Source organism: Heliangelus exortis, chromosome 1 (assembly GCF_036169615.1).
Source record: "Heliangelus exortis chromosome 1, bHelExo1.hap1, whole genome shotgun sequence".
Lineage (NCBI taxonomy): Eukaryota > Metazoa > Chordata > Aves > Apodiformes > Trochilidae > Heliangelus > Heliangelus exortis.
The window spans coordinates 65,993,277-66,008,492 of record NC_092422.1 but is presented as its reverse complement, the minus strand read 5'-3'; the positions used below and the strand labels follow the sequence as shown (position 1 = coordinate 66,008,492).

General features: G+C 37.9%; 2 protein-coding genes across 2 annotated transcripts in view; one reads left to right on the top strand and one right to left on the bottom strand.

Moving 5' to 3' along the window:
- LOC139797453 (magnesium transporter NIPA2-like) overlaps nt 1-1,228 on the bottom strand; it is a 286,983-nt gene extending 285,755 nt beyond the window's left edge. The window contains exon 1 of the mRNA XM_071746672.1: nt 1,225-1,228. Within this exon, the coding sequence (XP_071602773.1) occupies nt 1,225 (1 nt within the window). The 5' untranslated portion in view covers nt 1,226-1,228. The remainder of the gene's footprint in view (nt 1-1,224) is intronic.
- The window catches only part of OCA2 (OCA2 melanosomal transmembrane protein), a 190,400-nt gene that overhangs the window by 93,313 nt on the left and 81,871 nt on the right, over nt 1-15,216 (top strand). Inside the window, exon 16 of the mRNA XM_071746616.1 lies at nt 8,114-8,246. Coding sequence (XP_071602717.1) covers nt 8,114-8,246 — 133 coding nt within the window. The remainder of the gene's footprint in view (nt 1-8,113; nt 8,247-15,216) is intronic.

Below are 15,216 nucleotides of genomic sequence, written 5' to 3'. Positions count from 1 at the left end.
TTTTGTCCTTCAGCTGCAGCCCAGGAGGGTGAGAAGTGGCAGAGGAGAGCGGGGGCTCCTCCCATGCAGCATGGGCTGCATCTGGCTCCCACCTCCTGCCAACAGTTTGATATCCCCAGGCTTCACTGACAGATTTTGACTTCCAGCACTTGGCTCTTCTATTTATAGATAAAATAATTTCATTTTACTGTATGACTAGTGCCAAAGGGAAGTCAATGATGGACAGTGAAGGGTGGGACTGCAGGAGTCCAGAGACATCAGAACTGTTCCAGTCCCACCATTCTATAATCTCCTCCCAGCCCTCTGGGTGAGCAGAGCCACTGCTGGAGGGTGTTCACATTTTCAGCCTTCATTTCCTGTGTGGAGCTGGTGTTTCCTGGAATTTCCATGCTTTCAGCTGTCCCTGCCAGCCCTGAACAGCAAGTGGGCATCAGGTCCTGCTTCTGCCCCCGACACTGTGCTTCCAGGTGATGCTTGGGGCATCAGCTGTCTCTGCTGCCCTTGGGGCAGGAGGGAGGCAGTCAGGATGCAGGAGGCAGCCCACCCCAGATGAGGAGCTCTGCTCTCCTTCTGTCCCTGCACCACCCCCACTGACAGCACCATGGAAGGGGAGTAATGTCACAGGGAAGTCTGTAGAGCCACCAGGCATGTGTTGCCTGTTTTGGCCAGGTGTGATTAACACCCCCTCACCCCAAAAAAATTTAAAGGAATTCAATGGGCTAGTGTGAAAATTATGTTTTATCTATTATGTTTCTATTCTTGTGCCAAAAGGGGGTGTCGTCTAATTAACTGAATAGACCCAAATTAACTAAATACTGTCCACTGTCAAAAATTTATAGTATTTAATAAATTGAACATTTCCCTTCAAAATATTTGAATGCGCTGCGATTAGTTTGTTTGGATGATAACTGGAGACTCTGTAATATTCCTGGCTGAGGATTTGATAGCTAAATTTCAACATTTGAAATACAAAATCTGTGCAATTATTTAAAACTTCTTTTCTGAAAGAGGATAATAACACCTGCCATGCAGGCATTTTCCTAAATGCTCAAACTCATCATCTCTGTAGAACCTTTCGAAGTGGCTGTAAACATGGGAAGTAATTAAGCAATCACATGGAAAGGAAACAGTTTTATAGTTCTCTTCAATGAGATATTGATAATTTTAGGAGGACTCAGATCTATAAATACCCTAACAAATGTGATATAATATCCAATTATATATTTGAAAGAAGCACAAAAACTTTCCAAATGTTTTCAACCTGTATTATTTTCAGATTATTTTTTGCATCACAGAAATAAGGGCGTTATAAAATAGATCTGATGCAACGCATGATCATGGGACTTGTGTTTCTTCTTTCCTGTATTCTCATGTTATCTCTCTCTCTATATAGAAATAAAATAAGCTTAAAGACTATCCTTGGCTCTGAGGCTGAGGGGCATGAAGTGACTTTTGTCCTCCCTGCTTAGGGCTCTTCCCCTCTAAAGGAGATTCTGCTGGGAGAGAGCTGGGAGCAGTAACTGGGCACAGCCGAGAGTGAGGGAAGGGACTAAGCTGAACCATCAGGCCTCTTACATTCTGCACTGTTGAAATACTAGCTCAGATCCTGATTTATTCCACCTGCTCTAGCATGATCTCTTCTATTCAGAAGACAAAAATTATTATCTTATTTCTGAAATTATTTCTAGCAAAGGCTGCTGTGAGAAAGGGTTATGTGATCAACCCCAAGCCTGCGTCTAATATGCATGGGATATCTACAATGTTTTTACCAAGTAAAATTTATTTATTCATTTATTTAAAGGGTAAAAAGTAAAAATTCTTGGCATTTTGAAAATGGCATTTCATGTACTACATTTTTTATTTTTATGTCTAATTATGTCTATTAATTTTATGTCTAATTTTTATTTTTATGTCTAATGTGCAGATTATTTTTTTTTTTAACTCTTTTTAGCATTGTGGTCATGTTTTTGTCATTCTAGGAAGTCTTCTTGGTATTGTGATTAAAATTCCCCCTTTTCATCTACTAGCACTTCTTTTTCAGTGTTACTTTTCTGTATTAAATACAGGAGACCTTGGAGAAATGCCCCTGTGGGAGGCTGAATAGGGTGTTTCACTATGTAGGTGATTGGATTTTCTATTTTATTTGATAGCATCAGGAGGAGAATTTTACCAATCTTCCTGAACCTTTACTGTTTTGTGTCAGCCTTTAAAAGCGGCCTAGTAAGACACTGCAAATTTATAGTTTCTTAGGAAACCTTGGTTTTTAACTCAACACAAAGTAAAGTGCAGCATTGTTACTTTGTGTGCTTTTATTGGGTTATGCTGTTAGAAATGCTTTACTTTTTGTTTACAGTAGTGCTGGAGAGATTTTTCTCCCTAGGTTCTGGGGAAAGCTCATGTCGTATTAAGAATATTTTATTTATAGCATGTTTTAATAAATAAGCTTTCTGTACAGCTCACTCATTAAAATGTAGGGATAAGTCTGTTCATTTGTCTTGAGATACAACTGGATGTCAAAAGGACTTTTTCTTTGTAGCACTGGATAATTTATAGTACTGACATTTTCCCTACCATCATGCTTGGAATTAGTGGAACATTTGCATAATACGGGAGGAAGATTTGTATTCTTGCTTGTTCTTAGTTGGGGTTGGAAGTAGTTTCACAAAATAGCATTTATATTGTGATCCTAGGGAAGGAAAAGAAGAGTTTTTATCAAGAGCAAATGGAAAACTCATTCAGTAATTACTAAACTTAAAAAAAAATCTTTTATTACCTTCAGAGTACTGCTACTGAGAAGCCATTGCTAGCAAAAGTATATTCTTGCCTTGGAGACACATGTGCTTTGGCCTTTGGCAACTCCTCTTTTTTTGTTTGGACAATTGAAACGGTCACGGTTCTCAGGCTGAACTTTCAGAAAGATCCTCTATAGCTGGGAACTTCACAAGTATCTACAGTCATCCCTTAAAAATCAAAAGTTGTTTGTGCTCTGAACTTAAGATGTGATTATAAGATCTTTAGAGAATGGGTGGTAAATAGGTCTTCAGAGCAAAATCATGTTGTGAACATAGTGAGCACTTGTGTATCCAGCCTTAGTCTGTCTAAAAGAAGTAACAATAAGAACAAAGTCAGTTTTAGGTTTTTTTATTATATCCTCATATTTACTGTTTTAGCATATAGTATAGCTTGTACTGTTAATCTGATGCTTGCTGAGGATTTTGGGTTTTCAGCATCCAAGCCATAGTTTTTCCTGCCACTTATTAGGAATTCTCTTGAAAATGGACAGCCCTCAGGCTACCCTGCTCTGACTTTTGGAGACTTTTGGCCTTTATGCTGAAATTTTGCACGGTGTGATATTGATTGGTTTTATTTTATGAAAAATGGTGCTATGAAAAATTGTGAATAAAAGCAGATAATTCTGAAAAGTGGAAGAGAAAAAATCCTATATAAGAATCTATAAAATTACTTCAAGCACTGGTGGATTGTGAAATGGATTGTCATAGTTTACTAGGGTATTTTTGTTAAGTTTGCTGAAAGCAAGGTCAGTTTGTTAAACTCCTGCCCTTTCTGTCGATGTTTCATTGACACCTTTTCTCAAGAACAAAAGGAAACCCTGGGTAAAGGATATTGAAATAAAAATATATGGGTTTATAGCTTTTCTATTTCTGCATGTAGTAATCATTAAAGGGTATGGTGTAAAACAAACAAACAAAAAAAAAAAGGGGTTGCCAGTGTCTCAGATAAGGATTATTTTTATGTACCTGTATTAGACTATCAGTGATGTCTGGCTGGTGCAGTAACATCGTGCACAGTTCTTTCTGAGACAAGATAGATCTTAGTTGCTCATCCAGAAGGGATGTTTAAACCAGTATAGAAATAATAAATTGCTCTTGCTCTTCCTCATTTTATTAATTTTAAACCATGAAGTAAAGGGCGTTCCTGTCTAGCACCTCGCTGTACTTTTTTTGCTTTCTCTTTGCTGATGGCAGATTTTTGTTGAAAAAGTCTGAATCACTCCAAAAGCAGTGAATAAAATAAATTTTTTTATGACAGAAAATTAGTATTTTAGGAAGAGTATGAGACTTCATCCTGATATGAAATGGATGTATTTAGTTTGCATTTAGAACTATAAACCAAGGAAAGATCCCTGTTCTATTTCAGCTTTGAATCTGTATGCAGTGGAAGCTTTAGGCTGTTGTTTTGCTAAAACAAAATCTTTAGATTTTCTGTTGGCTGGGGAATGGGACAAACATAACATAATCAGCATAGCCTCAAGTAAGGGACATTTGAGACATGTATTGCATTTATCTGGTGGATTGAAATCTCCTGGAAGAAAAGTATTTCTTGTCTCCTGTGCATGTCAATTCTATTTCAGTCTATTTCGAAAGAAAACTAAAAAATTTCAGAAAGTGACATTTTGTTATATTGCAGCAAACATGTGGAGCATTTCAGTGGTTTTACAATGCTGAATCCTGGCCCCAGCAGTGCAGAGGACCCAGGAGGTATTGGATGTGTAATCCACAGCCACACAGGGCATGAATTTAGGCTCTTTGGAGATGTTGCCTTTCCCTTTCTAGGGTGTGGGAAAGGGAGCAGGAGCCACTGATGGAAGTAACTGAGCCTCCATCGTCTGCTGCACCATTTGTATCTGTTCTACAATGTAAATCCTTTCAAGACATTAAAAGTTCTCCAGAGGGTGCCAGTTGGCTGCTAGATAACCAGCAGTGTCAGGTGTGAAGTGTCCCTGCACCTTCCCTGAAAGCACATTCCATGTGTTGCAGAGAAGCTGGGACTAAGCCCAGGCCAAAGCATCAGTGTGGGGAGTGGTCTGTTTTTCACTGAGAGCCACAAAAAGGAGTGCACTTGGAGTCCTCATCCTCCTCATGGCTACAGGGTATGAGCTGAAGAGGCTGGTTAGCATCAGGATTCATTTCACTCACTGCTTCTTGGGGATCAATGCAAGGACAAAATAGAGAGGAAGGCTGTGAGTGAGGGATGGGAAGAGATTTGAATCCTATCACTGGCAATACTTTCATGCAAGCTGAAATAAGCGTGCCCCATGTTAGGAAACAATTTGTTCCTACTGAACTGGAAAGCTGTTCTGCAGTCACAGCAGAGTTATCATTTTCCTCAGGGATCTCAGAGATAAGAAAGATCAATGGAGTGATATTACGAAGTTTAACAAAATCCTGAATCTCAGCCCAGTTACTCTCTTTGAAAAGTTTGGGTAAGCTCTTACAAAGGATACCAAAAATCTAGTAGATATTTTTTTTTCCCTTGTGATGGCATTTTCAAATGGGTTTTAAGTCTCATCTGTGTCAGCTCTTATATCCTGAATGTTAATCCAATTTTTTTTTTTAAGAGTACTGTGATCTGCATCTTTCTTAAATTCCTTTTAGCTGTCAGTCAGACCTCAGACTTCCTTCTTAACCTCAGCATTTCAGTTTGCCTACTAGGTAGATATTTTTCTTTTAAAAGAGAAATTAATTTTGTGGATTTCTTTTTGAGAAGCTTCTCATTGTGGCAGTTCAGTTACAAAGCACAATTGTTCTGCTCTGAACTTGTTGTGATATTCAGAATGTAGAAGCAAGTAACTTGTAAATCTTTCTACTTATTTGCACATTCCAGTAATATATGCTGAACACATAACATATTAAGAGAGTTTCAAAGGATTGTTCATGTTTCTATTTTTTTTTTTTTTTTTAATTTTTATTTCCTATGTTAGCAAATATCTTTATGCCTGAGTATCTCTGCAGAGAATTTCTAGTGGCATACGCTGCCTGGTAGCTGGCATCCTTCTTCATGACATGGACACACTGCTGCAACACTAAAAATTTTCACCCAGTGCGCTATTTAAGACTAGTTTGGATACTAAAGTAATTTTTCTGGTTATGGTAGTTCTGGGTTGAGTATATACAGACCACCCCTTATAACTTTATTGCTCCTCAACTAGCTATTTCCCAGTAATTTTCAGAAGATAATTTTTTTCCCACAGTCAAATTTAGGGGCTGCTATTTTGGCTGCTTTAGTTTTGTTATGTTTACAGCTTACTTCCTTCCAGTTTCCTACCTCTCCTTAGGCAATTTTGGACACCACACAAAACTCAACACTTATTTTTCATACCTTCTGAACTGTTTAATGGCACATTGTCAATATTTGAGTTCTGCTTTTAGGAGTTCTGATTTTTCTGGCCAGAATTCTTTGATTTGTCTTTTTTGCTATAATCTTAGAGGCAATCCATATATAGATCAGACTGATTGTCAATTATAGATGTCTGTAATTAAAGAAATACACATGGGGAATATGGGCTTTATATACTTTGGGGACAGCTGTTACAAGCAATGATTTCAGAGATGTCAGACATTTGACTTTCTGACCTATTATGTAGGCAACCTGAAGGAAAGTATATTATTTTCCTTTGTGGTATGATGTTTTTCTGTCCCATTCTTAAAATAACGTTATTCCAATTCCTGAAGAGTCTTCTTTTTACTTTCATAAATGAAATGGCAGTAGCTGAATTATTAGGAAAGGCAAGCGAATGAACAGGTATACACTGTCTCACTTTTTAGTGGCTGCAAAGTATAGGAGACAAGAAATTACCTATAAAATAACAATCAGAAGGATTTTCTTTCTCTCATGAAGCTGAGACCTGTATTTTTTATAGGATCAAGTTCTAAGCCTAGGTCTGCATATTTATGTGTTGAGATTTATTTAACTCTCCACAAACTATGGATTTTTTGCAAAAGAGCACTAATCTTTATCAGGCTACAAAAGTTCTTTATGACTTTAATAAATTTCTTGTGTCATGTGTCTTTTTATTATGCCCTGTGGTGCAAAAAAGAAACATTTTTTTCCCATTTCTTGATCTAGAGACATTTCAGCTGCAACATTTCCACATAAATTACTGTAGGAGGAAACAATACAGAAGAAAGCACATTTAAGGTAGAAATCCCCTAGCAGTCTTAATGCACAAGGACATTATGTTAGCTGATGTTGTATGGGAAGCTTTTTTAAATTTATATTGGCATTAAAGAAGGGTCTATAGGTAGTACACAGTTAATTGCTAGATGGCAAATCAGTATACATATATATAGAGGTATGGCACAGGGAGATTCAATGACTTTCTAAATTCACTGGGAAACCAGTGAGTGGTCTGAAAATTCAGCTTGGACAATCTGAGCTATCTGGAGCTTGGATCATGCTTCCTTCCAAGTGTCTCAGAGGTGCTCTGCTGGGTTCATCACTTCAGACAACCTCTATTCTAGGGATATAAGACAGGGTCTTGCTAGCAGAATACTTGGATGTGATCCCTCTTAGAGCCTCATGTACAACTTCTTTTGGACAGCATAGTAATGACTGCTTCAGAAATGCTTTCAGCCCAAAGGTTAAACTTTGTGTGCAGTATGGAATCATGGAATGATTCAGTTGAAAGGTGCCCTGGTCATCTAGTCACATATCCTACACAAAATATGGTTAACTTCAAAGCTTTAGGGTGGGTTCTCACTATTCATTCTTATTGCTTTAAATAGTAGCTTTTTAATATGTTCTGCCTAACCTTTTTGGAAACCTCTTAATTCAATGGTTTCATTAAGCAAAATAGAAAGAGATGTGTGCATTTTTAAGCAGGCAGAAAAATAAACAATGATGATATAGATAATATTTTCATTGTAAAAGAATACTTTAAAATTATATTAAATTCCAGTTCAGATAATGTAATTGTAAAAATCCAAGTTGTCATAAATTTAAAAAAAAAAGCTATGCACTAAAATTTGAAACTTCATGTAATTCAGTGTGATTTAAAAACAATTTGCAGTTATTTAAGTGATGAAAACAAAAGTTAATGGTTCAGTTTGGTTTGAGTTTCTTCTGTCCGTGTGAGGAAGAATAAATGTATTTTAAAATAACATTTAATGTTGTTTTTAAGTTTTCTGAAATAAATTGTAATGTGGCTTATCTCCTTGAAACAGATGAAATATGGCATGTGCTGTACTGGGAACTTACTTTTTTGATTTATATTTATTATTGATTGCTCAAGTAGATATAGTTGAATAATTTTCCCTCTAGGTAATATAGACAATAACAGATTTTTAACTTAAGTTCTCATTTTTATTCCCAGGGATTGGATTTTGCAGCCTTCACAGGGCATATGTTTGTTGGAATCTGCCTTGTTGTTCTGGTCTCCTTTCCTTTTCTCAGACTACTTTACTGGAACAAAAAACTTTACAATAAGGAGCCAAGTGAAATTGTTGGTAAGTATTAGCAGGACATAATTTTTATTGTCACTACATTGAATATATGCTAAATAGAAACTGAACAGTTCTTACTGCAATGCTGTCCTCAATGTGGAAGTGACCACTCTCCTTCAGTCTCTGATATTTTTTTTTAACTACTCATTTATATTTTCTTTTTAGTTGTGATATATTCTGACTTTTAGAAATGGATGTTTTTCTGGTGGTAAGGCTGAAGTGTTGGCATTAATTATTCAGTATTTTTCAAAATTTATAGGCATATTTTGCAACTTTCTTAGCCATAGGCTTGAATATCAGAGTTTTCTGTATCACAGCAGATAATATCTGTGTCAGGTGCTGAGGTCATAACTTGCCTTTAGAAATATCCCAGGTTTTCTTCATGTCAGGTATAGTGCACTAATGCATTCTCTCACAGTTGGTTTTCTTCCACTGGATTTTCCTAGCAATCTTTTCTTGGACTGTGGTCAGTGAAACACATTTCATCAAGAGGAGAACTTTCCAGGTGCTTTCTAGATTGCCCCTGTGGCTCTTCCAACCCTAAATTTCCCTGGTGTATATTTTCTACAATTCAGTAGGACTAAATCTATGTCCTTTTTTTTTAGATTTTTCATTTTGGTAGTTTTTAAAAGTCTTAGTAAAGATGTTTAAGTGGCTGTTTGGGTATGTTGGTCCCTATGTCTTTGAGTTTCTATGCCTTTCTCTTCAGTTGTTTTGAAGTTTTCATTATTGTTCTCAGGCTTCTCTTTGGTGAAACAATAATAACCCCCAAATGTTCACAATTTCTTTGCAAGGTAAGAAAGAGTTCACTAAGTATAATTTTTTTTTTTTAGCAAGCTGTGTAAAAAGATAGCTGAATATAACTAGTTCTTCCCTGGGAGTGATGATTTTTTCACTTTTGGCTGCAGAATTCGTAGGATCCAGGCATCTACTGACTGTGAAACAGATGTTTTCATGTGCTGTACAACGTCTCTGAACCTGTGTGTGAGGGGTCTGTTTAGCAACATGGAGGAAAACTTTTGTTACAGTTGATTTAGCTTGGCTCCATTTTTAATCTGAGGAGAAAGATAAACACTTCTAAAGACTAATGTAGCTGTCTAAAGCAGAACAGATATATTGCACCCTCCCCTCCCAAATTTTTCTCTTTTCAGTATAAGGGGAGTCCAAGAAGATTAGTTCAGTGGTAGAGATCTTCATGCTGAATAACTCATTTATGTAAAATGAATTTTCTAGAAAGCAATGAAGAATCTTCATTTTCTACCTTTTTGTACCATGAAAGGTGAAACAAGCAGTCTTCCTTACCTGGCAAATAAATCTATTGACTATATACTTCAAAGGGTCAAAGAAAGAAAAGACTTTATTTCCCAATATACAAAAAAAAGATAGGACACTTGTAGCTCACCTCAGTTTACACTACATCGGATTTCATTCAAATAAGTAGAATTTTATCTTGGGTGCTAGGAATTACTTTAGAGAAAGGCCTTCCAGTACTTAATGGGAACTTATAAGAAAGATGGGGACAAGCTTTGTAGCAGGCCCTGTAGTGATAGAACAAAGGCTAATAAATTTAAAATAAAAGGAGGTAGATTTACACTAGAAGCCCCATCCCTGGTAACATTCAGGGTAAGGCTGGTCAGGGCTCTGAGCAATCTGATCAAACTGAAGGTGTTCCAACTCTCTTCAGGAGTGTTGGACTAGGTGACCTTTAAAAGGTCCCTTCCAACCCAAACTGTCCTGTGATTCTGTATCAAAATGCTAAATACAGAGCAGGTCCCTGCCTGTTCTATACAGGGCTCAAGAATGAGAATGCTTTGTGGAAGAGATCATCCCTGGGAAAGGAACCATTGCATTGTTATGAAAAATAAATTTTCTTTGTTTCCTGGAAGTATATTATTAAATCTTTGGTATTCAGCATTTTTTTCTAACTTCCCAACTTCCTTATTCAAACAGAACTAATTTGCTTTTGTTAATTTCGTATTTTCTAATAAAAGTCACATCTTCATGGACTTTTCCATAAATAACCAGAATTTTTATATATATATATATATATTTATATAATTTTTATATACTTAAGTAATCTCTAGAAGTGACAGCTTGCAAGGTATCTTGAAATAAATTATAAATAAACAGTCATAAAATGCATCCTATGAAGTGTGATCAATTTTGATCCTGATATAACAGCATTATTTGTGAATATACATTTAGAAAATAGAATTGTAACTTTTAAGTAAACTTTTAAGGCATATATTTTTGACTTTTAATAAGTCAAGTATGCTGACACCTTTGTGATCACTTTGAATAGGACACTTTATTCACTGACACAATATTTTTGCCAGTGAAACACTACAGTAGAGGCTACCACGATTCCTTCAATTCATCTCTCAGTAATCTTTGTTCCCTGCAATTTAGTGTGTTCAGATACAGCCATCTCCTAATCAGTATACCATGCTCTCTCTTATAATCAGCTGTGCCTCTGTTGCTGTGAAGCTAATCAGTAGCTGTTCAATTAGAGCACATGCTAAAGCATTGCTCCTTCTATTGAGATTTTCAGTGGAAAGGGAAGAGAAAGTGACCAACACAACTCCATTAGAAAGTAGCTGTTTGCTCCAAGGTGATTTCAGGGTTCCTTCTGCCTTGAAATGAATCTATGATAGCTTCAAATAGCTTGTTTGAAGGAGCTGTTTTAATCAACTAAATACCAGCCTTCCCTCAGCCTGCCCCCAATTAGCAATTAAATAAGACATGCGAGACATAATCAGTGTATCATTCTCCCCAGCATTTTTTCATTTTATGCCATGTGCTTTAAGATTTTTTCTGTTGCTTTGGGCTACATGGGTTGTTGAGAATAGATAAACACTATTTTTAAGAACAGACAGCAATGTTACTCTGCTGATACACTGGCAGGTTAATTCTAATGCTGTGTGTTACCAGTGTCTTTAAATAGATGGCTTTCAGACTGAGATGTAGCACCTGTACAACAGAAAAAACACATGTTCCTTCCCCAGTAATCACTATCTATAAAAGAAAAAATAATCTAAAGAACTCAGTTATGACAGTACATTTTTTTAAAGAATGAAGGCTATTTTGAGTGTGACTTTCAGCTGATAAATTTGTGCCTTGTTCTGTGTGGTGCAGGAGATGCTAGGATCTTAATAGTACCATGAGAAAATTTAAAAAGTATATATATATATATGCTTTCCCAACACAATACGTATGGGGAAATAGTAACTTGAGTGTAAGAGGAACTAAACTTTCTGTTTTCCAGCCCTAAACTTGAAACTGAAGTTTTAACTTCCTGTAAAGGTTCACAACACATTATTTAGGCACTGGTATGCCTCAGCTACCAAGCTGTGTGAAGATGTGGACCTCAGTGTTTGGGAAGGTCACTATCTGCAGGACAGTGGGTGGCATGGGATTTAGTGACAAGCATCATTGCTACCATTTTTGCCGAAGAGGAAAAGCTCTCTCTTAGCACTACACTTGATTTGGTGCCAGCTCTCCATTTCTCTTTTGTTGCTTCCTCCAGTTTCTGAGAGTGTCACTGGCTAGAAGACAGACCCGTGGCTGAAGCAGGAGAGGGGAGAGCACGTTATTTCTTCTGGTGTATCTCACTGCCTGCAGCAGCTGGGAAAATACTGCCATAGTAGTATGAGAGTCAGTATGTGAAGTCTACAACAGAAGGAATTTTCTAATTAATTGTAGTCGTGTGTAAAGTGCTTAATGTGTGAAAAATACAGTGCTGTTTCCCATAACGTGAAATGTGATAACCAGATGAGTGAGCAAATCTGTTTCACTCTTCCATGTGGAGCTTTGCAGCTGCCTCTCTAAGAGGGAATGGAGGAGAGGAAAGAAGAGGTACAAAAGTGGCTGTGAAAAGGTAGAAGATGTAGGAGAGGAAAGAAGTAGGGCAGTGATAAATGAGGGGTTGTCTGACATGTGCATTTGACAGGACTGTGCTGGTTGTGTTCCTGGACTTAAAATGAGTGTTGTTCATGTCAGGCCTCATTTTGTGTGAAAATGTCCAAAGAATGACACAGCTAAGGTGAAGGTCAAGAAAGTCAAGACAAATCTGAAAAACTAATTTAGCACTCAGTGACTGGAGAGCTTCTCCCTCTGTGTCCCATAGAGCCTACTAATGTCTGCTATAGTACTTCATGCTCTGCTCAACTGGCCAAGCACAGGCATCACCAATTGTAATCCTAGCTGAACACCAAGTATAGCTCAGGCAGTGCTGACATTATCATTCTGTCCATGTGAACCCTTTGCTTGCTGCATCTCTGAGATGCCTGCCTGAGGGAACTGGCCCCAGAGCAGGTGAATGTGGTTAAAGGGTTAACAGCTTTGTTGTTTTCTTAGCACATAGGATGTCTGGGTGACCTCTGCATCCTCTAATAGGGGTGTGTGCCCTCACACAATGCCCTGCAATGTGATGTACAACCTTTTGGTTTAATCCTGGGGTAGAACTACTGTGATGATTTGTAAGACAATGCTGTTTCAGATCCTTTGAACAGAAACAAACCCAACATAAAATAATAATAATGTCCGAGGCCACAAGGACACTGCAGAGGTCCAGAGGGGACTCAGGGTATGGCTTTATGTACCTTCAGTACAGCTACATGCTCTGTTTGGGGTCAGAGAACAGTCCTTAGCCCTATTTCAGTTAATAGCATAATTGTAACCATAGGAACAGTTCTTGCTAGTATTTCATGTACCTAGATGAATTGAGTACATTGGTAAATCTCAGTCCTGAGGTGTTTCTGTACCAAAGTAGGTACTTCCCTAGTTGCTGGCAAAGCACTATTGGTCATTTAATGTAACTTGAAAGTAGTGGGCTGTCCTCCCTTGAAAGCTGGCTCAGATGGGAAAACTAGCAGGTAGATTATGCTCAGAGTAATTTCAAAAGAAAAGATAATTCAAGATCTTTTCAAGCCTGCAACTTTAAGATCAGTCTAGATGGCAGTTTTGCACTATGCACTGCACTCTACTGTCCTAGAGTTAGGGCTGTTCAAGCCTGGAGAATAGAAGGCTTCAGGTAGAACCTTACTGTGGCCTTTCAATACCTAAAGGGAATCTGAAGGGATGCTGAGGAGGGCCTTTTCACAAGGGCATGTAATGAGAGGATGAGGGGGAATTAGGGGCATCTCCCACTAGACCAGGCTGCTCAAAGTCCTATCCAACCTGGCCTTGTACACTTCCATGGAGGGGACATCTACAACTTCTCTGGGCAAGCAGTCCCTGTATCTCACCAGCTTCATAATGAAGACTTTCTTTCCAAAGTCTAACCTAAATCTATCCTTTTCCAGTTTAAAGCCAGTATCCTTTGTCTTATTATCACATGTCTTTGTAAAAGTCCCTACCACAGTTCTCCTGTAAGTGCCCTTCAGATACTGGAAGGCCTCTACAACATCTTCCTAGAACTTTCCAGGCTGATTAACCCCAACTTTCTCAGCCTGTCTTCATAGGAGGGGTGCTCCAGCCCTCTAATCATCTTTGTGGCCCTCCTCTGGACTAGATCTGAGAGTTCTATGTTCTTCCTGTGCTGAGGGCTCCAGAACTGGACACAGTACTTCAAATGGGGTCTCATGAGAGCAGAGTAGAGGGGGAGAATCACCTCCCTCGACCTACTGGCCACACTTCTTTTGATGCAGCCCTGAATTTTCAGCTTTCTGAATAGCCTGACTCCTGGGGCTGCTTCATCCTGTGCCAGCTTGCACAGAAGAAAACTTCTGGGAAGTGACTTAAGTGTGTGGTACCACATGAGTTTTCTGCCTTGGTTCCAGATGCTTTGCTGACAGGATAAGGATGTCCTGTGAATCTCTTGCCGTGGAGTCAGTTCCATGCTGGGCATGTGAACTGGAATTAGGTGCCTCAGTGACCAAATGGGGCCCCAGCTGTCAGACTTTGAGTCAAAGAGCTTATATAAATGCTCTGTATTGCTTTATGCAACACTGTGCAGATTTTCTGCATTCCTTTGCAAGCATTCAGCTGAATAAGGCAAAGTGTGCTTTGTTGCAGTTTTGAAGACCCTGCAACATTTATGCCCCTGCTCACCTTTTTTTCCACAACTGATTAACTGCACTGTATTTATTCAAAGAAATAAAGACAAGGACATTTCAGTAATTTTTTTTTCAGTATTAGAGTCTTATGCTTGTCTCCTAGGAGAGAGGGATAAGGTGTTGAGCTGCAGTATCCCTCACCTTGAATTCTTTCTACACTTAGGTTTCACTTTTCTGACTTAGTTTCTGTGATGACTTACTGTCTAATGGTGCTTAGAAGATTAATTACCTAATATCAGGGATTTTAAAAATTGCTAAAAGTTATAGATATTATGATTACTGGATTAAGATACAATGCATGGTACTTAATTTGTTTTTCAGTTAACATCTAAAAGAAGTCTTCTGTTCTGAGAAGTTACCTAAGAAAATAATTTCTTTGCTGACAAAGTTAAGCTGCAATAGTGTATGGAGAAAAAAAGCCCAACCACATTCAGAAAAACATGCTTTGCATGTTGTTAGTCACAGCCCAACAGTGCAAATCTGTGTTGCTTGCAAAAATTGAGTGCACTTTCAAGTTAAAAATTGCCATTTTATGATAATTGTTATAATCTCATCAAAGCTGGTCTTGCTTTTCTGAGCATCATTAACTAGTAAGTCTGGCCTCTTCAGATTCTGGGGCTGGAAATTAATTGCATTCATGTTTTGAGGATGTCTTCTTTGTTATTGGCAGTTGGGTGGGAGGGGATGTGTGATTACTCTTAGTAAAAATCAATTTGACAATTCATTGTCAAATTGCAGAAAGAATATGCACTTTTAAATGAAGCATAATGTTTTCTAAATTGCAGAAAATGTATTCTAAAATGTCAGAGCTCAGGTCAGTAGCTGAAACTGTTGAATTTAATGGGTCCAGGACACTGTATCTGTGTTGTCCATGGTATAATGTGATAAATGACAAAGCCAGAACAGATTAGCAATGT